At 37.6% G+C, this 25,065-nt stretch overlaps 1 protein-coding gene across 1 annotated transcript in view; it reads right to left on the bottom strand.

Annotated features, from left to right (window-relative positions):
- SYT10 (synaptotagmin 10) overlaps positions 1-24,563 on the bottom strand; it is a 64,938-nt gene extending 40,375 nt beyond the window's left edge. The window contains exons 1-2 of the mRNA XM_035027857.1: positions 24,413-24,563; positions 5,253-5,610 (exon numbers count right to left, since the gene is read on the bottom strand). Coding sequence (XP_034883748.1) covers positions 5,253-5,610; positions 24,413-24,563 — 509 coding nt within the window. The remainder of the gene's footprint in view (positions 1-5,252; positions 5,611-24,412) is intronic.
- Between the last annotated feature and the right edge of the window lie 502 nt (positions 24,564-25,065).

The following is a 25,065-nucleotide window of genomic DNA, read 5'->3' as shown; positions in this document are numbered from 1 at the left end:
TTTGTTTCTTTCTATTCTATTTAAACATACTCTAATTAGCTTTACACATGCTCAACTCCACCATAACCACTCCTGAAAATGTGAACAATGACTTCCCCACATTGCTAAACTCACAGGGCAATTCACAGTCTTTATCCCAGCCAGCCTTACTGGAGCCAATTAACATTTAATCTCTCCCGGTTGTTTACATACACTCTTCACTTGGCTCCCAAACCCTCCTGGCTTTTCTCCTACTTTACTAGTCTCTACTTTCTAAGCCTACTATGCTGTTCCTGATGTCTGCAAACAGTGTTTTGAAATTACTTGTTCTCACCTCAGTCTTCCCTTCCTCAACACTTTTGCTAGATGGTGGTCTTTATAATGGCAGAGACTATGTATTATTCATCTTTTCATGAATTTCATACTAACATATACTGGGATTCAGGAAATGTTTGTTGGAGTTTGTATTAAAATAATTTACCCTAGGGGCACCTGGGTGGCACTGTCCGTTAAGTGTTGGACTTTAGGATTTGGTTCAGGGCATGAGCTTAGGGTCCTGAAATCAAGCCCCTTGTCAGGGCTCAGCACTGAGTGTGGAGCCTGCTTGAGATTCTCTCTCCCTCTCCCTCTGCCCCTCCCACTCATGCTCTCTCTGTCTCTCTCTCTCAAATAAATAAATACATCTTTTTAAAAAATCATTTACCAGGCACCTGGGTGGCTCAGTCAGTTAAGCGTTTGCCTTTGGCTTAGGTCATGATCCCAGGGCCCTGGGATTAAGTCCCCTGTGGGGCTCCTTGCTCAGCAGGGAGTCTGCTTTTCCCTCTCCCCCTGCCCTTCCCCTGTGGTTGTGCTCTCTCTCTGGAGCGCTCTCTCTTTCAAATAAATAAAATCTTTTAAAAAAATCATTTACCCTAATACTCCTGTGACTAATGAAATCAAATACCGTCAATCAATTTATAGTGATTGTAAAGAGGAGATCAATTTATAATTAGTGTTTGTAAAGAGGAGATGATATTTATCAGTGCCAGAAAACAAACTCTCCAAGTCTGATTTTATTTTATAAGGTTTTGTCTCTGACCTTGGTACAAACAGCCATCCCATTTCAGAAAAGAGTTGTTGTATTTATTGAATACATGTTTCCTGAAAAAGCTTATTTAACCATCTCAAGCATCTGTACAGCATTTTTCATGAAATTTAATTCAAAGAGATAGATTTCAGGTCCTCACAGTTTTGGGTAAGTGTTGCTTCTTGCTATCCTAGCTAGGTATATATCTTTTAAACTTTCCTTTTGTGTAACATCTTGCTTTCCATTCCTTACAGTGCCCTGGATGAATAATTGCAATTTTTGCTATCTTTTCAGAGGAATTTAATTAAAAAAAAAATCTCTTAAACTATACAATCCAATTTTATGTATTTTTACATAATGCTTTCATTTCTCTTATGTGATGATTTTAAAAATTACTTTTCTAAGCAACCATAGCTTATTGTAAATCCATGAGCACATGTAAGTCAGTGATTTCTTCCCATGAACATTTTCTTGCTTTTGTTCATAAGTTCAATTGGCTCTGCCATTAGGTTTCCTAATTATTTTTCAGTAGGTACTTAGAATCCTCTCTAACAGTGGCTAACCTACATAATTCCTCATCCTCAACAAATTATTTTGCCACTTATTATTCACCTTTTCTGGGCACCCTTAATGAATGCACAGAAAATTGGTCCTCATACTCATCCTGGGAGTATACCATCATTAACCTCTTTCTAATATGGGCAGTTTATCTCACCACCTGATGCTGTTATTTAAAGGAGCAAAGTGAAGTGGAGAGATGACCAATCAATCAAAAGTGTCACTTGATGCATATTATGTACCTACACAGTAACAGAAATTAGGAATGCATAAAAGTAGGCTACACAGTCTTGTTCTCTGAGAACTTAGCATTGAGTTTGGCAAGTAGCTACAGCTCAATATTAGGACAATAAATAATTGCTAGATTGTAACTGTGGCTTTAAATAATAAAGGATAATAAGCTTATAATTGGGCAGAGAAAATAGACTCTCAGATACATTTTCTTAAACAGCTTATAGTAGATAAAAAAGAGGTCACCATTCTAGATGTGGGAAGCAATATAAGCAATTGCACAAAGATAGAGGTAAGGTCTACAGGAGGATAGTAAAAAGACCAAGCATTCCTCTCGTGGCAATCATAAAATACCTACTTGGATAGATAGATGGGGTCATCAGATTCATTTTTTTTTTAAACCAACAAATATAGCCTGAGTTCCTACAGTACTTTGTCTAGGTGTCAAGAGCAATACGAAGAGCAATCTTGGGCAGATTTTCTGCCTAAGAAAGCAGCACAGAGCTATATGTGTGGGGAAATATGGAATTAAAATGCTTGAATGGCAGCTTGGTATCATCAGATTGCAATAGTTCAAATGGCATGCTTTGCAAAGGTTTAGGCTATACTTGTAATGATTTGAAGTGTCACAGTGCTTTTTATAAGGGATCTTAGATTCTTCCCTTATAACTTCTCCCAGGCTTTTGTCTTTTGGTTGTTGTTTGCTCTTTCCTGATTTTTATCATGCCTTAACTATTATATTAGTTTCCAAATAGATGTCTTTTTCTTTAGTCTGTCCTATAAGCTATTGCCAAATTAATTTTTCTAAAACCTAGCTCTTTATCAAGGGCTTTAACAAGGGACTCTTCTGTGGCAAATATTTTTTGGTAGGACAGAACTTGAACATCCTGGCCATGATTTCAAGGCCTCTTATACTTTGATTCCAGCCAACTTTCTCTTCTTCCTTTACTCCTCCACTAAACTCTGTTTTCTGATCAAGGTATTTTACCTGCTGTTTTCATGGCAACATTTCCTATTCTATGTCTTTTTGCATAAAATGTTTCCATCTGGGATGCACACCTTCTCCCAATTGCCATTCATGTGAATTCTTGGTTTCCTTTAGCCTCCGCTTAATCTCTCTTCTCTCAGCCTCATGCTGGAAATAACTTTTCTGTTCTCAAAATTCCACATTCTCCACCACAGTTTGCACTTGTAATTCCTTATACTGAAGTTGGTCTTATATGTCTTATCTTTGCATTATGTTATAAATTTTTTTCCAGCTCCCTTGGATTTGCAGAGTGGACGGAGTGTACATAATACCTGATGATACCCATTAGTAAATATCTACTTGAATAAGACTACTGGATGAATGAACAATCAATCAAGATACAGGCTAGAAGAATGTTAGTAATGAAGAACTAACTACATGGATGCCTCCCGGCTGTTTGGCCTCTGGCAGGCTGATGGGGCCAAATGGCCAGGCACTTGTAAAGGAAGACGAGAACTTGGAAAATGTGCCAGTTTCCACTAATGCTGTTAAGTTCGGACCAATCAAAATGTTAATTATAGAGACAAATAAAGCTTGAAAGGGTAAGATGTTTGTCATCTACTGTCTGAGCCAAGTCAAAGGGAGTCCCAACAGCAGACTGGAGCTGACATAGCCTAATAAGGTGATGAAATCAAGCATTAAAGTTAAGTTAATTATGTGTGTGTATGAATGTGTGCGTGTATATGTGTGGTTTGATTTTGCTAAATTTCAGTGAAGTTATGATTTGAGCAGAATAATCTAATTTATGATAATGTACCTTTGATCTCTGTGTCCAAGTGGGCTGCATAATGAACTCAGCAATTTCCTCCTCCTTCTACAAAGGTAATTTCTGGTATGATGAAATAATTAATGTAGATGAGGGGTTTTGAGAACTAAGTGTAGTCAAGTTTTTTAAAAGGAATTCACCCCAACACCAAAGAGATTAAAATCATGACTCTGGTCATTCATAATAACCACTTATGATTTTAGATTTCTGAGTAAATTGAGCAGGAAGATACCCTTATTTTTCAATCTCCAAACTATCTGTCCTCAGCAGACTTTGTAACCAACATCTTGATTTCAGAAAACTATATCCCCCTTGGCTTTAATGCTTAAAATGTGAAACCATCAATCTGGATAAATTTGAATTCTAACTTTCTCCAGCTGCATGACTTTAGGCAAATTTTTAAATCTCTCTGGGCTTGAGTTAACTCACAAGTAATGGGAATAATTAGTAATACTTCATGCAGATTGGCAGAGGATTATCAGGAAGGGTGCCTGGCATAGTGGCTAAATTGTAAGTGCTCAAAAATAATTCTTTCTTTCTTCCTTTCCTAGCCACTCATATAAACAAGGAAATTCAAAGAGGCAGATGAAATGATACCAAAGTTCTAGCAAAGCTCTGAATTTGTATTCCACTTTTTCTCTTAGAAAATATGAGATATGTATAATTCAATCTTTATGTTTTTTTAAGATTGAGAGAAAAAGTGTCCTTATGTAGGGTGCACTTATCAGTTAAAAGAGCTGAATAATTCTGAATGCTAATAAGCTCACTGATGTACACAGCTGCTAATATTTAAAACATGTTTTATAAATTAATTGAACATTTTTACCCTAAAATTTCTGAGTCTCTTTACGGCTTTAATCTTCACAAAAATCTATTTTTCTTTTATAGTTAATGCAATCGGAAATACATTATAGCAAATTATTTTCATTCAAGCAATCTTTTGCTGATTTTTCCAAGCGGAGTTAAAATGTATCTCCACAAAGAGGCCTCCCTTTTCCCTCTTTTTGTGTACAATCTTTAGTATGCTCATGATATTCACCAAAACTCTTTGGCGGAGCTTATCACACTCTGCCCAGTGTAAGAGTTTGTCTATGTGGGTTCAAATAACAGTTTCCAGTGGTTCCATGTTGACGGTGTAGTTGCTAAACAACTGCAGACTAAACTTTAGTCTCTGTTACTCAATTTTGATTGTGAAGTTCTAGATGATTTCATGACAGACATTGCAAATGGCTGTTTTCTCAATATTTATTGGTTGACTTAAACTAAATTGAAAGACTGCAAGTAGCAACTATCAAGCCATGACATTTCAAGGTAAAGAGTTAATAAATAATAGTCTGTAGTTACATGATTTTACTGAGACCTCAAAATCTACTAAACTCCTTTCTTGGTACTGCTCCCTCTTTGGATCCTTTGTCCTCAGTTTCTCTCATCCTTGCTTACTCTACCCTTTTCCTTTTTATTCAATTATCTGTTTCCTATGTCCGTCTCATTTCTCCTGTTTGTCTTTTCTTTTCTCCTTTCCCACCTCAGTTTTTTTCTCTTACAAAATCACACACACACACACACACGGACACACGCATGCGTGCACGCACGTACCCAGTTTTATGTATTTGATCTTTCCTTACCGGGATGAAGATGTAGGCTCAGTAGTTTGTCTTTGCACACGTGCATGTTTAATTAAATGCTCTTTTAAAGCAGTTTGGACTTCTGCTGGGATATCAGGGGAAGTGTGGCTGATTTTTATAGCAGGTTCAATAACTTTTAGAGCTTGCTTTTCATTTTCTTTAACTTCTTTTTTCTCTTCAGTCTCAAAAACTTCAGTAGGAGCACTTGAAATGCTCTGTGGAAGGGTACTGATGTTGGAAGTCACTGGTTTGCTTTTCCAGCAAGGCCAGCACAACTTCCAGAAGACAAAAAGTGAAACAACCAACAAGGCCAGGCCACAGAAGCTGACAACCACCGCCAACAAGCTGACCGAAATATCTGGAAAAAAATTACAATGTAAAGAAATATTAATTCATTGGTAGTATAGATAAAAGAGCAGCAATGGTGAGATAATTTACATTATGATTATTATTAATAGCTTTCTGATTGAGAGTTTCAAAATTTACTTTTAAGTTATCTTTGTAGGGAGGAAAGATTAATAATTGCACCTGGAAATTCTCAAAAGAGATATATGAAAATTTCGAATTGTACACAGAAAAAGCATATCACTTCCAAGAACACTACAAAGGGTCCAAGAGTTTGCAAACTGAAGGGTGGCAACTTGCAACCTGCCTTGAAGTTATGAATCTTAAGAAACTCGGGAAATGCACACAACAGGAAAGACTTCTGTTGGCTTCATCTTTTATCTAAAGATGTAAACTTCTCACTCTTGAAGCAGGAAATAATGTTAAATATTTGCATAAACCACTTTCTATAGTCTACATAAGGATAACATGTTACTAACAGAGAATGGGTATACTAGTAGCTGTATTTTTAAACTCCCCAGGTCCTTTCTGATAACCTTGCATGTTCCTACTTTCTAAAGTCCCAAATTAGTGATGCATTACTTAAGTATCTCTAAAATATTCTTACTTCAAAATATTCACAAACTTAATACATGCTCATTATGCAAAATAACTTAAAGAAATATAGTAAAAAAAGTTAGTAAGATTGAGTAAATAAATGAATGGGGGAGAAGAAACAAATCTCCTGTGCAGAAGAATTCCAAACAATTTACATAGATACTCTGCTCTCAAGGAGGTGGAGCACAGCTCCCCCCTCCTTAAGTGTGGCTGCACATAGTGACTTCCTTTCAAAAAAGGAGAGTATGGAAAAAGGTAAAAACAAACAAACAAACAAATAAATAAAGGGTAACTCTATAGTGGAGAAACCTCACCGGGGTGATCAAAGTGAATATCGACAATAATGAATCATGTTGATAGTATGCACCCCTGATAAGTGATGAATATGGCACTCTACCTCTGTGGTCTTCTTCCCCAAACCCATAACCTGAGTCTAAACATTAGAAATATATGACAGATTCCAGTAGGAGGGCACTCGATAAAATATCTGACCAATACTCTTCAAGACTGCCAAGGTTCTCAGATAAAGAGAGTCTGAGAAACTATCACAGACAAGAGGAGATTACAGAGGCATGACAACTAAATATAATGTGGCATCCTAAACAGAGTCCTGGAATAGAAAAAGGATATTAGATAAAAACTAAGGAAATATAAATAAAGTATGGACTTAAATTAACAATGTATCAATACTGGTTCATTAATTATAACAAATGTCCCATATTAATGTAAAATGTTAATAATAGGAGAAACTGGGTATGGGGTATATGGGACCTCTGGACTATTTCCCCCAATTTTTATGTAAATCTAAAACTGCTCTAAACAGTAAAGTCTGTTTTTAAAAAAGTTAATGATATCCCACTACCCACTTCCATTTTCAGCCTCCTAAGACGACCAATACTAGCAATCTGGTGTAACAGTACTCTTCAAAACCAAATAGAGTTCCTGTAAAGGGAGATTTTTCTAGATGTAAATAACCATGTAGTTTTCTTTTACAACTTTGCTTAGCCTCAGTGTAAAATATGAATCCAATATCTTTTATTTGTTTAAAATAAAAATGTTAGGCATATGTTAGAGGCTGAATTATGTCTGTCCCTTCATCCCTTCCACTTTCTTATATTGAAGTCCTAATGCCCTAGAGCCTCAGAATGTGACTGTATTTGGAGACAGGGCCTTTAAATTAGTAATTAAGGCAAAATGAGGTCATCTGAGTAGGCACTATTCCAGTGACTGGTGTCCTTATAAGAAGAGGAGATTAGGACAAAGATACTCAGAAAGACCATGTGAAGACACAGGGAGAAGGCCACCTACAAGCCAAAGGGGAGAGGCCTCAGAAAAAAAAACTAACCCTCCTGACACCTTCATCTCAGACTTCTGGTTTCCACAACTGTGAAGAAATAAATTTCTGTTGTTTAAGCCACCAGTCTGTGGCACTTTGTTATGAAAGGCCTAGCAATCTAATAAAGAACAAATCTAATTTCCTTTAACCACTACTGTAATCCAGGATTTCCCACCCCTCCTTAGAAGCAACCTTTGATCCCAGTTTGGTGTGTATCTGGCCAGCCCAAGCACTAATAAACAAAGATAATTCTTTAAAAACCCACAAAAACACAGAATTGTTTAATATACTTTTTAAAAAACATAAATAGCTTATTGCATACTTCTTCAATTTGCTTTATTTTTTTATTCAATGATCCTTGAGGTCTAACTTCATCTCACATAGTATTCCATAATACTTCCTCAGGACAGATATGTAGATTATGCCCAGTGTTGTGCTGTTACAACATAGCTACAATGAGTGTCCTTGCACCCTTCTTGTGCATATTTGTGAGTGTTTCTCTAAGGTAAATATCTAAAAATAGAATTGCAAAGTCATGGATTATGCACATATTTAATGTTACTAGGTATTTCCAAAAGAACCTCAAAGTGACTATAACAAAAACATGATATGAGTTTACCAGTTCCTACAGTCTCAGAGAAATGCTGATGTACTTTACTTTTCACTGATACGACTGGGAAATGATACCTTGCTTTAATTTACATTTTCCTGATTAGTAAGATAAAATGGTTCTGTTTAAACTCCTAATTTGTAGCTAATGGAAACCTATTCAGAAATTGAAATAATTCCAAGTTTTTAATGCTACTTAATTATAAGAATAAAAATTAATTTGATATGCTGTTATACATAGATATTAAAATTTTATCTCATTTTCCAGTTACTTATTAAAGCATCCATTGAATATGTTTCCCATTTATACTCCATTGATGAGGAATGTGATACTTTATATTTTGTAGTTTATTTTTACTTTTTAATTGTTCATTAGCCCCATAACTTGAAAAAAAGAAAAAAATACATAAAATGTGCTTCCTGATTATTAACTTTGGTTTTAAATGGAGGAATAAATACTACAATTATGGATTCATAATCTTTATGTATATTTGGCTCCATTTACATTATATTTTATGGATATTTTAACTCAGTTAATTTCTTTAATCTGCTAATTTCTACCCAGCTGGAGCCAAAAGCCAAGAAATAAGGAAACTGCAGGACAATGTGGGGGAGGGGCAAGAATGGAAGTAGTTTTCAGCCCACAACTGAAAATGCCTCCCTTCTTACTTATGGACATTAGAGAACTTATACTCTGTGCACAAAAATTTGATGACATTTGTTTACGCCACTGTTCCTAAGTGATGGGCTTTGGCATTCACAAGGTTGTTCTCATCTTAGGAGAAAGTCCTGTGGAAATCTCTGACCTTAATTCCATTTTCCCTACTGCTGACAATTTTCTTTCTAAAATCAGTATCTGGTTCTACCATTTAGGGGACCATAAAATATTTCATCCATACTAAGTTACTCATGAAAGTGAAAAGTTGTGCTATCAGTAATGAGGGTAGCTGGAAGAAATCAAGTCCTGTCCTGGCAACTGAGATATATGGTCGCCTTACCTCTCTTTGCCTAACATCCTTCCGGGTCACCTCTTAACCATCTGAGACAAATCCAAACTTTGTAAGGCATTCCCCAGCATCTTTGTGATTTGACCGCTCAGTATTGATCAGCTTTATTCTTCTGCCACTTTCCCACCTAAACTCCTTCCCCCAACCACACATTACTGTCTTATGATTTTGTTTAGCCCGTTTGACGTAGCTCCAGTGCATTTTCTTCTCTCTGGCTGCCGGGCAAATTTGTATTCAACAATCAGATCCAATAGTATCTCTTTCTTGACACTCTCTGCCTCTTCTATTCCTAAGGGCTTTGAGAGCACCTCCACCGCTGTAACACTACTATTATAATAACTGACTGGCTTCTAATCCTTTACCTCAAACTCTGAGACATGACGATGTGTTTCAAAAATTATTTTCTTTTGGATGTTAGAAAGGCAACATGACGCACATTATCTGGGGCAACATCCAGTAATCAAACACACCCATACGTCTATAATGAAATGTATGAATTAGTCACACTGAGTGGGATCACTGAAGATTTTAAATAGCTTAATGCCAATTCAGGTAAGATGTTGATGCCAAAGTGCTACAATTTACAAAATACTTTGCAGTTTTCAGGGTTTTGAGGTTTCATAATTGTGGATAAGAGATTGTGGATCTGTACTTATTTTGTTTTTCCAAATGTTCCCATCCTACAAATACTCTCATTCCTCGATCCTTCAGAGCAGAAATCAAATGTATTCACCTATTTTAGTGTCTGGTATTTATTACATGGTCAAAAAAATGTTTATGGAGCTATTGCATACATATTTTGGGAGTTATCTGACAAGGAACTCAAATGTCTGTGGATTTCAAGGTGGCTGGATGAAAAAAAATGGAGTAATTTGGAGGAAATATGCAGAAATTCTTGTACTAGGAAGATAGTATAATACAGCTTATAATTTAGCTTATAATAGCTTATTGATCTGGGTTCAAATGTCAACTCCACCCCTGTGACTTTGGGCAAGTTGATTAGGTTTTAAGAGTCTTAGAAAAAAGGGGTATTTATATTTATTTCATAGGATGTCGTGAGGTTTAAATAAATGTATATAAAGTATTTAGCATTGTAATTTGCATAATATGTACAGTGATGGGTTGCTATCAACTATTTACTTTCCTTTAAACAAGAGTACTGAGGGACAAAGAGGCATCGTTATAGATTAGATATGGATTGAACGGTGATTCACAAATTAGTAAGAAGAGGAGAGACTTATCTGACGATATCTGGTACTGAAAGGCGTGAATTTGTTTAAAATGAACACCATCATTTCTAGGTAAATACTAATGTTTCAGGAAGCTAACAAATAACATCCCATTTTTCTACACATATGTGCTCAGAACAACTGAGAGACATACACAGCATTCAAAGAGGTAGCAATTAAAATACTAGCAGCTCTCCGCTTAAGTCTATCAGAAAGTAGTTGATAATATGCTACCTTAATTTAATTAGACTTGTCCATACAGGGACAGCCTGGCTGGACCACCACCGGTATTCCCCATGAGGACTGGACCCTGTAAAATTTACTACACAGAGGAGTAGGGAATATTTGTTTCCTGAGGATATGAAGCTTACACCTCAAAGAAAGGAGAAATAGGTAACTCATTTCTCAGAGACGGGGGTGGGCCAAGATTCCATTATTCCTATCTTGTAGCTCCTCTGATCCAAAAACATAGAGCAAAGGGGAAAAGGCATTTGTTCTCAACAGCAGAAAGTGAAAAAAGTTGGGATAGTTAGAATTTCATCCTGCAAAATAAAACTAAAGTTATAAAAATAAGCTTATTGTATTTTATATATTTTTACATTGCCTGCTATTGTAATTATAAGTAAATTATAAGTATTAAAAAACAAAACCAACTATTTAATACTTAGGTCTTTATAATTTTTTTCAACAAAATTTGTTTAGCAAAATAAAAAAAATCTGACTATAAAAAGATTAAGGAAGGATCTGGGAGAATTTACAAAGTCATCAAAATATTTTAAATGATTTTTTTTATGATTATGAGTCAACAATTAACCATGGCATGAAAAACGTTATGAGTCTGGACTTAGTTCAAAGAAAAATTAGTAGTCTCAGTCTTGACCATACATCAAGATACACATTTCGGAAGTAACACTCTAGCTAGGGAGAAGATAAGAGTGGAAGTCAGACTAGAAGAGGCAAAAGTAGTTAACAGATTATGATAGTCATCCACAGAGGGATTACAGTGGATCTGAATGAGGTTTGCTGAAATGGGGAAAAGAGCAGATTCAGGAGATCATTGGGAAGTTAAAACTCTAGTTAAGGAGTGTGAAGACTGGACAAGAATGTGAGTTAGTGGGAGACAAATAGGATGATGAAGTCAGGAAGACCATGACTTCAGCTTTGGTCATATTGATTTTGAAGTACTTGTGGTCAGGCAAGTAGAAATTTGAGGAAGCTACTGGTCATACATGACTGCAACTACAGATAAAATTAAAGGACTTCCTTAATATTCCTTAATATTCCCTAAAACATTCCTTAAATAGTGGAATCTGGATCCAGGAAACAGAAGACAGAAGTTCCATAGAAACCTGAGTACATCAATATTTTTTTTTTTAAGATTTTATTTATTTATTTATTTGACAGAGAGAGACACAACGAGAGAGGGAACACAAGCAGGGGGAGTGTGAGAGGGAGAAACAGGCTTCCCGCTGAGCAGGGAGCCCGACGCGGGGCCGATCCCAGGACCCCGGGATCAGGACCTGAGCTGAAGGCAGATGCTTAATGACTGAGCCACCGAGTCGCCCCTGAGTACATCAATATTTAAAGAAAAAAGAACTTAAAGGAACAAAGAGCCTGTGTGCATAGAAGACTAAGAAATAGTACAGAGGTATGGGGGAAAAGTCAGGTCAATGTGTTTTCAAAGAGTTTGGAGAAAAATATATATATATTTTTTAAAGATTTTATTTATTTATTTGTGTGAGAGAGAATGAGAGAGAGAGCACATGAAAGGGGGGAGGATCAGAGGGAGAAGCAGACTCCCTGCCTAGCAGGGAGCCCGATGTGGGACTCGATCCAGGGACTCTGGGATCATGACCTGAGCCGAAGGCAGTCGCTTAACCAACTGAGCCACCCAGGCGCCCGGAGAAAAATATTTTAAGAAGTGATCAACCATATAAAAAAAGTTAAAGTAAGTTCAATTAGAACAAGTAACATTAACAAGTAGGTCTTTGGTGAATTCAATGCAATTAGTGAAGCAGAGGCTGTATTAACTAGTTTAATATGGTTAAATAAATGATAGGAGTGAGGAAGTGGATTCTATGAGAGTAGATAATTCCTTCAGGAAACTGGATGTAGGAAAGGAGAGAGAAAGCAATAACTAGAGTAGCACATGGAGTTGATGTAGGTATTTTATTAGGATGTGTGATACTCAAGCATGTTTTAAAAATTAAGGGAAGGAATCAGTAGACAAGAGTATATAGACAGTTAAGGAGAATGAATAAATAATGTTGAAATCCCAAAAGAGGAGACAATGGATGGATGGGGTCTGAAACAAAGGTGAAAGGACTGCCTCATTTTTTCCTTTACAAGAAAAAGAGGATGCTTCTGGAACCAGGTAAGTTTATAGGTCTTTGGGCAGAAAGTCAAGTGAATTTTTGTTTATAATTAGTATTTTCTCTCCTAAATAGGAGTTAGGGTCAACTGCCAGTTATTTTGTGATATTTGGGGAATAGTTTGGAATATTTAAACACATTTGGGAAGTTTGAAAATAGGAATTATAGAGAACAGGAGAAAATTAAATAGGAAAACACAGGATTTCTGTTCAAAATTGAGGCTTCTTTTGAAATGGGAGGCTAATAGAGTGATACTAGCCTGCTGGTTTTAAAATCTCCTAAATATTCAGTTGCTCCGGTGTAGGGATAGAGAAAAAGATTAATTTATCCATGAATGAGGTCCCTCTTCCCCACAGCGCAGGAAGATCCAATATACTTCAAAGGAGAAAGTGACTGAAATGATGCATCATTAAGTATGGTGCCATATTTATTGACAGAGAATTCAGAGAAGTAGAAAGGTGAATGGACTAGAGTTTCCAAATGAGAAATGGTGAAAGCATAGGAACTTTTGGTTGGGGACTGGGGAGGTAAGGTAGAGAAAAGAAGATCACTGGAGAAAAGGGGTCAACACTGGGAGGCCAGGGTAATGAATATAAGTGGGTTGCCTTCTCTGCAGGGCTTCTGAAGTTACCCATTGCAATGGGCAAACTTGATGAGTAGGATCAATCTCAAATTTTTAATGTCTCTGGATAGTTAAAAAGAATCCATTATATGATATTCATCTTATTATATCTTGGTAAGACTAAGAGTTAATGAAATATACAGATACTAGATTAGGTGCCAAGATAATCAGGTTTAAAATTTCTCAAACTCTGGTTTGATTACATATATATGCATAACCATTACTTTACCACTATCTATCTACTTACCTGTCTGTCTGTTTGACTAGATATCTCTGACTCACTTTTGCTATAGAGATCTTACTCTTTTATTGTGTCTTAATATCTCAAAATAAAGTGAGCCATTTCTAAAAAACTGAGAAAAGACAACTCTCATCAGAAAACAGAGTAAGCCAAAAAATGTGATTCTTCAGAAACTTAGTGAAGCAGAACTTTGCTAAAGTCTATACAACCAGACCATAACATTTGCATTCACTGAGGCCTGTAAAAAGTGTTAGATCTAATTGCCTACTACCTATGCAGATGGAAATGATCACACAGAAAAGCACAGAACAATTGGCATGCTCTCAATTTCCCTCATCACTGCCTTAATTGATACCTGTGTATTTCTGTATCATTTTTTTAATTTAAAAATTCTAGTTCTTTAGTTTTCAAAATGTATGCACATGTGATTTCTTGTAATTAATCAAAAATTATAATTTAGTTCACTGATTTTCCAAGCCTTTTGTTTCTTTGGTTGCTTCCCATTATTGCCAGAACATAGACCATATTTATGGCATCATTCCATAGAGAAAGAAGGAGAATAAAACTCAAATCAGCAACTCTTATTCAAAGAAAGCTGAGGAAAACTGTGTCTAGGATAAAAATTTGGAATTATCTTTGAAGTTAACCTATTTATCCTGTTCATATGGTATTACAGTTGACCCTTAAATAAGGAGGGGATTAGGGGCACTACCCCCCAGTTGAAAATCTCCATATAACTTTTGACTCCCTAAAAGTTTACCTTTATTTATTTATTTTTAATTTTTTAAAAAAATTTTATTTATTTATATTAGAGAGAGGGAACACAAGTGGGGAAAGGGGAAGACAGAGAGGGATAAACAGACTCCCTGCTGAGTGTGGAGCCCCCAGGCCCCGAGATCATGATCTGACATAAAGTCAGAGGCTTAACCAACTGAGCCACCCAGTTGCCCCTGTTTTTTTTTTAAGTAGGCTCCATGACCAGCATGAAGCCCAACATGGGGCCTAAACTCAGGACCCTGAGATCAAGATCTGAGCTGAGATCAAGAGTCAGACGCCTAACTGACTGAGCCACCCAAGTGTCCCCAAAACTTAACTATTAATAGCCTACTGCTGACCAGAAGCCTTGCCAATAACATTAACACTTGATTAACACATATTTTGTATGTTATATGTATTATATGCTATATTTTTAGAATAAAGTAATCTAGAGAAAATACAATGTCATTAAATAAATCATAAAAAGGAAAACACATTTAGAGTACTTAACTGTACTATAAAAAATCCACATATAAGTGGATCCGCGCAGTTGAATCCTGTGTTGTTCAAGGATCAGCTCTAATATTATAAAAGGCCATAATTCTGATTTCTATAACAAGGGGCAAAATTAACAGTGACTTACGCAAGGGGGAAGTTTATTTCTCTCTTGTGTAATTAACTGTCCTAGCATAAGCAGGCCAGAGCATACACATCTTCAAGGTGTCTAGAATCCTGGTTTCTTCTATACTTTTGTTTTGCTATTCAAAGGTTTTTGCCTTCTCCTTAAAGTCCAAGATGACAAGTTACCATGTCCACATTCTAGGCAGTTGGGTGGCAGAATAATAAGGGAAAGGGAAGGTGAGAGTATGTCCTTTCATTTTAAGGGCACAGTCTGGAAGTAGTACACATCACTGTTGCTAGCATGCTAGTGGTCAGATTGATTGATTTTTGAAGATTTTACTTATTTGTGAGAGAGAGAGAGAGAGAGCAAGCATGGGGAGCGGCAGGCAGAGGGAGAAGCAGGCTCCCTGCTGAGCAAGGAGCCCGACACGGGGCTCGATCCCAGGATCCTGGGATCATGACCTGAATCAAAGGCAGACGCTTAACCAACTGAGCCACCCAGGCACCCCTTGATGGTTACATTTAGTCACATGGCTGCACCAAACCAAAAAGAAAGCTCAGAAAAGTTGTCATTTTTAAATTAAAAAAAATTTTAAATTTATTTTAATGCTGCCACATATGTAACTAAAAATCAAGGATTCTGATACTGTGAAATGAAAGGGGGGAAATTAATACTAGGAAACAACTAGCAGTCTCTTCTTCATCTATCAATCCAATACATAATCAATCAACATATCATCCTTGCAACAATACTTCTTTAATTTCCACTTAACTGTATTGACTTTTGCCTTTTTCTTGAATTTCAGTAAATGATAAACAACTTTATGTTAATAATATACTTGATTGTAAAATGCGTATTTTAAAACATTTTCATTTTCTGAAATCAGAATATATTTTAGTATCAATGGCTTGTTACAATCACTAATAGCCAGGAAGTAAGTGTGTCATAATTTATTCTGAGTATGTGCTAAAGCAAAAGCATCAACATCGACAGTCATAGAAAGTCAAGTCTAAGTGGCTTGAAAGAAAACAGTGGAGAAAATAGTGAAGCTCAGCCCTAAACCTTACAAGCCAAACTTTTATTGGGGATAGGTGGAGAAGGCAGTGAGTCAAGTGAGTTTGCCAACATTGCTAACATTGCACATAACTGTACAGGTAGCTTAAAGCACATTCTTTTTTTTTTTTTTTTTTCTTTTAAGAGAAGTTTTTTTTTTATTCTTATGTTAATCCCGATACACTACATCATTAATTTTAGATGAAGTGTTCCATGATTCATTGTTTGTGCATAACACCCAGTGCTCCATGCAGAATGTGCCCTCCTCAATACCCACCACCAGGCTAACCCATCCTCCCACCCCTCTCCCCTCTAGAACCCTGTTTGTTTTTCAGAGTCCATCGTTTTATGAATTCTTTTAAGGCATTCTTGATGGCATGGGGCCCAATAATGAGTGCAAAACAAAGGTATCACCAATTCTGAATCAAAAAGCCATTCACTACATCTAAAACTAATGATGTAATGTATGGGGATTAACATAAGAATAAAAAAATAAAAAGATTAAAAAAAAAAAAAAAGAGCCCGGCTGCCCCCACACCACCCCAGACTCCCTTGTTTTAAAAATCATTTGGGCCTCTTGTTTTTTCTCTTCCCACACTTTAAATTCCTGCTATTTTGTTTTAAATTCATCAATAATGAGTGAGCCTTCGAAACCCAAGGATCCCACTTACACCCCAATAAAAACAGAATCCTAAGCCCTTCCTTACTCTCCCCTGCCTCCCCATGACCTTGCTATGACACTCCAGGTGTCCTATGTAATTTGCACAATGTGTGAGTAGCAAACCTTTATTTTCACAGTTTCCTGATGGTTGTTCCTTGCAATCATGATAAGAACCACAAGGGCCAGTCCAGCCACAACAAAACAAGTTCTATGCAACTAGATCACATATATAAATTCATGTCCCATCATTGCAGCCACTAACCACTGGTACCACAAATCTGTTCAACATTTCTAATATGCTGTCATTTCCAAAATTTTATATAAATGAAATCAAACGGTATGTAGCTGTTTAAGATGGGCTTTTATTCACTCAACATAATACTCTGTATCATCAAATTTGTTTGGTGTATCAATAGTTAATTTTTTTTATTTCTGAGTAGTATTTCATGATGTGCATATAGTACAGTTTGTTTAAACATTTAGCTGTTGAAGGACATCTGGAATGTTTCTAATTTTTAGCTGTGACAAATAAATCTACTATGGACATTTGTGTAAAAAAAAAAAAGCCATTCAGAAGAATCATACTCAATTTTAATTTAAAATTATTTAACCCATTTATGTCTTTTATGTTTTCCTTTTTATGTTTGTTCAAGAGTGATATGATTTTAAAAATTTACGTCAGTTTTAAAAGTCTTTACATAAGTATGAAATAAAAATTCTATGTGATAAGAAGGCATTAAGCCACAATTTGACATTTCTTTTTCCTTTTTGGTATCATATAAAATACTGGTGCATCTTACCAATAGCATCTTAGATTCAATCAAATATGGAACTACATATAGTATAAAAGTATCCAAATGCATAAAAATTCTTTACATATGTCCGTAATTAAGTAAATAATTTATAATCTGTGATTATCTATTCTACATTTACAATAACTTGAACTATGCACGGTGTTTAGTTAATGGTATGAATATATTTTAATGTCTGGCACAGTGGCTTTCACCTAGTGTTCAATAAATGTTGAATAGACGCATAATGCTAAAACCACCTCTTGGATACAGTAACAACTCATACTGTAACATATTAGAAATGATAACATGCTTCTTGATATTGTTTTGTCCATTATTCCTATAAATCTATGACTACTGAAACAGAACTAAAGGAATAATAAAGACTGTAAACAGTAGTCCTCATTGTTTGACTGAAATAATTCTACAGGATGAACAAATTGACATTTACAAGGTTTTTTCAATTGACTGTAATGTTGTCTCTATTCAAAATAGATGTTAAAGAACAGATCCTAACACACCTCAGAATCCACCTGGATGGATGAAAAAAAAGTTAATATCGGTTCCCCCACCTCTGTCATTCTACCCTTCCAGCTCTGAGGCATCAAAGCACAATTTCATGATTATATAGTCATGTGATATCTACACACACACACACACATATACATATACACACACGTGTGTGTGTGTGTATATATATATATATACATACAGAGTTTTATTTTCTGATAGTCTACCTAAGCCACGTTAATGTCAGCTCTTACAGCTTCAGTGGTCATTTAAGATATTTAACATTATAAGGAAAAAGAAAACAAGTTTAATGTATAATAACAAGAAGCCATCTCTTCAGTCAGGGATTCTGTTTCTAAACTTGGCCAGTGTTGGATATTCCACCAACAGAGAAAATTGGTATTGTACAAGTTAGAAACAAGCAAAATAATTACTGACCTTTAATAATAACACTTCCTATTAGGAGGTCTAGTTTTCTTTGGCATCATAGCACTGTTAATAATGATATATATAGATGGTTGATAACGTACATTACATACCCAAAATATGGCAGGAAAATAAAGCAGAAAATGTTTTAATGTATTATTCTTCTAATGACAAAGTAATAAAAATAATTTAACTGACAATTTCATATCTGTTTTCATTATAGGCTTATTTATGGACATACAAAAGGAGCTATATTTATAATTATAGGAGTTCAAAGTTGTACATTTTGACACACTAAAATCTTTTATATGATTTTACCATTCAAATAAATCAGTTATATTTAGCTAAGAATTCATGAATAAACACTCATGTACATTTAATTACAAATGCATTCATGTACTCAAGAAAAATGAAGAATGTTGTGTCTTATATTTGCGTGACAATATATCCAATAAAAAGAAATTTGGGGATTTGGGTCATAATTACACACTGAGAAATCTTATTAATATGGCACGTGGGTGGCTCAGTTAAGCATCTGACTTTTGATTTCCACTCTTGATTTCGGCTCATGTCATGATCTCAGGGTTGTGGGATGGAGTCCAGCATCAGGCTCTGCGCTCAGCGGGAGTCTGCTTCCCTTTCTCTCTCCTTTTCCCTCTGCCCCTCCGCCCCGCTTATGCTATGTGCACTCACTCTCTCTCTAAAATAAATAAATTACCTTCCAATATGCTACTAATTATAGCCAATAGTATTATAATAGTTACGAGCCTATCTTTACGAGCCGTTCCAGTGTCTATAGCACCAAGAATGCTCTCCCCAGGAAATCTTCCTATTCCTACTTTTTGCCGAACCTAGGATAGGATCTAAGGAGCCCTGGTTCTTATCCTAGTTGCATCATTAACTGGCTGTGATTTGAGGGGAAGTTGCTAACTTTTCCTGCCTTCATTTTCACCACTGCTGCAAAATAATTTCTAGTTCTAAGTGGTATGACTAATAGGTGTTTGAATAATGATATGATTATTTTTCCCATGCTATTTTCTACTTCAGCAAACAGGCTTTCTTTTACTATTATAAATTGATATTTTAAATAGATATTCCCACTTTTCTAGAACTTCAATAAAGTCAATAGGTTTATTATGCAACACTTTCACATTTAGCCACTGGATCTTAGCCTTTCCTGAACACACTCTGGAGAAAGTCACTGGATGTCCATATGGGGTTCAGTTGCTTTTTCATTAGTAACTTGCTCATGTTCTAGGTTTTAAATGCCTCAAATGCTCTAATTTCAGCCATTATCATAAACTACATATTTTGCATGCCTATCTACCTAGGATCCTGTATTGGACACTGGAGACACAAAGACACAAGTATATATAATATAGTTTCAGAGGAATTTGAAAATTATTAAATAGCACCCATCATTTTACAAATAAGGAAACTGGGTTCTTGAGGATATATTAATTCATTTATTCATTCTTTCATTTGTTCGACAAATATTTATTGAGACTCTAGTAGGAGCCACAGATTTTTCTAGGTACTGAGGATAAGACAGTGAACAAACCACTGCTCTCAAAGAGCTTATATTCTACTGACAATGTACACATCAGGAAGCACACAATTATGTTTTCAAAATATGGATAATTTTAATTGTCATTAGAGATTCCAATAAACATTTGTGATAGTTTATCTCCCACCAGCATTTTGTAAAAAAGAAATCTTATAAGTAAATGCAAGTGCATTCCATTTGTTTTTTGCATAAAACAAAATAACAATGATGATTAACTTTTAAAGAAAATGAGACTTGAATGAAATGGGCAGCTATAGATCTTGTATAAGAAATCATTCCTGTAAGAATCAGATTTCAGAGATTTACAGCTCCTATAAAGAGAAAATATAGATGTTGATTTGTTTCAAGAAAAAAAAAAAGATTATAGCAAAAAAGGCCCTGTCAATATTGCCAAAATACTGATATCTCAGAATTAAGAAAAACAGATGTTTGCTGAGACTGGCTTGGTCTTTGAAGGTAGTTGTTCATTTCCCTTTGGAGTAAATGAGACCAAGCACAATATGTGTTGATGATCCTGTAAAAATGAGACTAGAAATAGCAGGTGGCCATTCTTTATTGGAATGACTGTGGAGGAAGGAAAAAAAATCCTCTCATACATCCTTCTTCATATGGGCCTATCTGAATTCATTATGGTTCAATTACTCTTTCTCAGACCTACAAGTCTTGAGGAAACATTTCCTCTATATTTCTAAATTGTAACTTTTTATACAACCATTAGAATGTGTAAAACTCAGTGGTGTAGTGATACAAGAATTATAAATTGATTGAGTAGTCATTTGCTTTGTGTCTGTAGAGAAAACCTATGAAACACCCTTATTCATGTTAAGCCCTTATCATAGACTTAAAATGCTTTAGTCTCAGAGGAAAAATCATGATATAATTTTAAAATTTTACTTAGCCATCTCTTTTATTAGTCAAGTAACTTCAAGGAAATTCTTTGATAGACCTACTTATCCCCACATCTAAGAAATTGAGGAACATAGGTATGAATTTAGAAAAATTCATTTAAACTTTTATTTTAGAATTTTTAGTCCCAAATTAAAAGTATAAAATGCAAAATTAAAACAATGATGAATTAAATGTTTATTTAAATATTTAAATTAAGGTCAGGTCTATACAATTATGATGTGACTGTGTACTTCAGTGGGTTTGATTAGTTATGATTTATGAGGTCTGCCTTTTAAGCAACATAGTTTCCTGAAACCTCATAAGCATTTGGATATGGAGCAGCAATTAAAGACTGACCAGCAATGAACCCAAATGCAATTCAAAAACTATTACGTATCTTAGTTACAGTATATCTGAAAAATAACATTATAGGCGGATATATTGTTTTGTATTTTCCCTAAGCATTCTAGTATTAGTCCTATTGTGCATGAAGATGAACTTAGTGGGTGACATGTCTATGGGGAGGGGGGAGTATCAGTGGTAAAAAGAAGGCAAAAATTTGATTTTCTAAAAATTGCACATGATGAACTTTCTACTGTATGAGTAATGTTGACATCAATAATATCTCTAATAAACTATGCCAAGAGAGTAAACTGGTGTCGGCAGACACGATCTACGTCTTCACAAATTTTATGAAAACATGGGATTGGTCAACTTGATCAGTAGATCCTTAATGCCAATAACACTGCTGCTATTTCTGCTATTGCTGCTATAGTAAAGAGGATGGTTTTTATTGGCATTTAAAAAAACCAGTAGAATATCTTATTTATATATATGATTCATGAGTTCTTTAATGTAGAATGACTTTAATTGGGATTACCGGAATTTCTCTCCTTCTACTCCTGTGTGAAGGAATCTAAAAATATACACAATCTGGAAGCTTGAAATTGTCACTGCAACCTTTGAATAACTGACACCATATGGGCAGTGCTGATTAACAAAGTAAATAACCACTGTACCATTCAATGTCGATGTCCTCCTACAAATAATGTGTTTCCCATTAAACAAACAGTGAGTAGAAGGATCACCTACTAGAAATGTTTTTATTTAGGGTCCTGTAATAAAGGGCACATGTGCATAAGTTATAAGAAAATGAACAATGTGAAGCTGAGTGGCTAATTAATACAAAGGTTCAGTAAATAATATCTGAATCCATTTCAAAGGTATCTATTGGTGTTGGGAATTTATCTGTGGATTAAAGTATTTTATTTCTAATTGTTGCACAGATTTACAAATAGAATATGTAATCTTATGCATCTTTATATCTCATATACAACCTAATAGAATGTCTTCTTTAGTGGTGGCCACTCAAAATATATTCATATATTAAATCAAATACCCCGTTTGGATAGTATACATATTTCCCTTAACAGAAGAAAAATATCCATGTAATTGTTTTAGACTAGGTTTTCCCCACTTTTTTCTTTCCAAGGGAAAGTCCAAAAGGAATGAGGACTACAACTACTTCTTGTAGTGCTTACAAGTCCAAACCCTTTCTGCAATTCATGAACTGTGTTTTACCTTAAGTTTATATGGTTGTGTACTTAGAAAGATTTATAAGCTAGTAATTGGTTTCCAACCTTCACAAATTATTCTCATTACCAACCCATCTGAGACCCAGGAAACCACTACTTGGTGTGTGATCACAAACCAGCTGGATTACAGCATCAACTGTTAAATGACCAAATTATAGGTCTTTAACTTTAAATACTCTAATTTCTTCCACTATGCCCCCCTTCTCTGAGTCTTATCTTTAGCATGTCTATCGCTAAAGACAGTTCAGAAGACTTTATCCAATAGCACCACAAAGGACTTTTAAGGTCACACTATTTTGAGTGTTTATCTCATGCTTAGCAACCACACACATGATGCGCATATACACAGTATTCACCAGTCCTTTCCACTAATAGTTGTTTCATACATTCCTAGGAATTAACACCCACTGAACAAGAGATAAAGACTTGTGTTTGTATATTCGCAAAATGTCTAAATTTCCAGCATGTGGACAGCACCAATTATGTATCATTCTGCTCCGGGTCCAAGTAGCCGCATCTCCGCAGGTTCTGCCAACTGCAGACAGAAAGAAGCCTCTCTTGGTTCCTGTTGCCATGATCAGAGAATTTGAAAACCCCGAAGATATTCCATTTACAAAATGGTATGTAAAAGCTAAACCACATCTAATCCTACCCCCCCCCCCACCCCATTTCCTCTCCCTTTTCTTTGGTGGTGGTGGTGGTGGGCAGGAGAGATTCACTAAGTGTGCCCTCCTGACCTCCTTCCAGCTTCCCAGGCTTTCTGCAGTCGTGCTCCACTCGAGTTGAGCGGTCCAGCTCTCACTTGTTGCCCTGGCTACCCTCAACCCACGAAGCCCCGCCAGGAGAGCCCAGTGACACGAAAGCAAAGGGAGAGAAACGAGACCTAGGGCAGGAATGGCAATCTTCCAGCCCGATGCCGAAAATCCCGAAACCAGTGTTTGTCTCCCAAAGCAACAAGTGACCCTCACAAGGGACTCTTGAAACCACGCGGCCCGCAACTCTGGAGTCCCTCTCGTTCGTGTGAACAGCAAACAGGCTGCCCAAACCAAACATTGCGCAGGTGGTTAAAACCCTACCCAAGCGTGACCGAACAGTAGTTCTGATACGGTTCCCCCCCATCCCCCGAGAAAAATCTGTCTCCTGAGGCTTCTTTCCACCTCCAGATTTCTGACGGTCAATGTCCTTCACCATCCCACCCCATTTCTTCACAAGTTTCCTGAACGGAGAGGGAGGATGCCCGTGTGTTGGGGTGTGTCTGACAACATGTGTGTGGAAAGGATTTATAAGATCTTTATATGTGACCTGAGCCTTCGTTGTCGCCTCAAAAAAAATTAGGACCAATAAGCCCTGCTGTTTTGCCAACGTTGTCAAGAAGCCCTACAAAATCGTATTTAATAAAGGGACGCGGACACTGTCAAAAGCTCGACAGGTTGCAGCCGCTAGTTACCCCTCCTGGGAACCTTTCTGCTCGCGGAATCCAAGGCAGCCCCGTTGGCAAGGCGGTTCTTCGCTTCCAAGCAGGGTTTTTCCCAGGTCCGACCCCTTCCGCAGGCTCGCGACCCGCGAGACCAGAGACCAGAGAGGGCAGCGCGAGGCCCGCGGGCAGCGCTGCGTAAGCGGGCCGGGCGCGGCCGCCCGCGCTCGCCTCGCCGCCGCGGAAGGGAGCCCGCAGGCGTGGGAGAGCGGCGGCGTGGCGGTGCGGGAGCCGGGGAGCGGGGGCACGGCGCGGCGGGCAAGGAGCAGACCAGGGAAGTGGAAGAGGCCGGGCAGGTGGAGACGAGGACCACAAACCCCGAAGAGCCGACGCTCGAAGTCTCCAGGAGCTGAGCGGAAACCCGGAGCAAGGTAGGGAGGCGCGGCATCCCACAGACGCCTGGCGCCTCGCGGGGTCCCGGCTGGGCGCGCGGAAGCGAGAGGAGCCCTCCCCGGTTACCTGTGCTGCTTCCGCCCTGGTGGCCCCTGTCCCGGGGGAAGATGCCCGAGCACTTCTCCCACTCCACCTGGCCCGCGAAGCACAGCTCGGTGACGATGTGCAGCGCCTTCTGGCATAGGCTGCTCACTCCGTCCTCCTTGTGGAAACTCATCGTTGGGCCTCTTACTCCCCAGACAACCGTCCTTTCCCCTTCCCGTTACCTCTGGGCTGGCCCCTCGGGCGCCCTAAGCCATCGCCCGCCCGCGGGGAAATGGGCGGGAGAGCGCGCCGCTCGGGAGCGGCAACTCTTAGGAGCCACAAGTTAGCCCCATGGCAGGAGCGGAGGGCGCAGGGGAAGGCGGCGAGGCTGGGGCGGGAACCCGCGCGAGGCGGCGGCGGCGGCGAGGTTTGCGCCAACTCTCCCGCCGTGCCAGCCAGTGGAGGCGAGCCGGAGAGAGCGACCCGGCATGGAGTGCGCAGGGGTGGGGGTGGGGGGGGACGTAAAAAAAGCCTAAGCCCTCGGCTCGCTAGAACGCCCCCCTCATCTTCCCAGCGCGTTTGTGTTTCTGGCCGGTGCCTGACGGCGGCGCGTCCAATCGCAGCCCGGCGCGGGCCTGGACGACCCGGGGCGGTACCCGCAGCGCCCCCTCCCGGCTGAGCTGGGGATGGAGTTG

Source organism: Mirounga leonina, unplaced genomic scaffold (assembly GCF_011800145.1).
Source record: "Mirounga leonina isolate KUSES-001 unplaced genomic scaffold, KU_Mleo_1.0 Mir_201, whole genome shotgun sequence".
NCBI lineage: Eukaryota > Metazoa > Chordata > Mammalia > Carnivora > Phocidae > Mirounga > Mirounga leonina.
The sequence above is the reverse complement of the archived record's forward strand: the minus strand, read 5'-3'. Positions and strand labels throughout refer to the sequence as shown.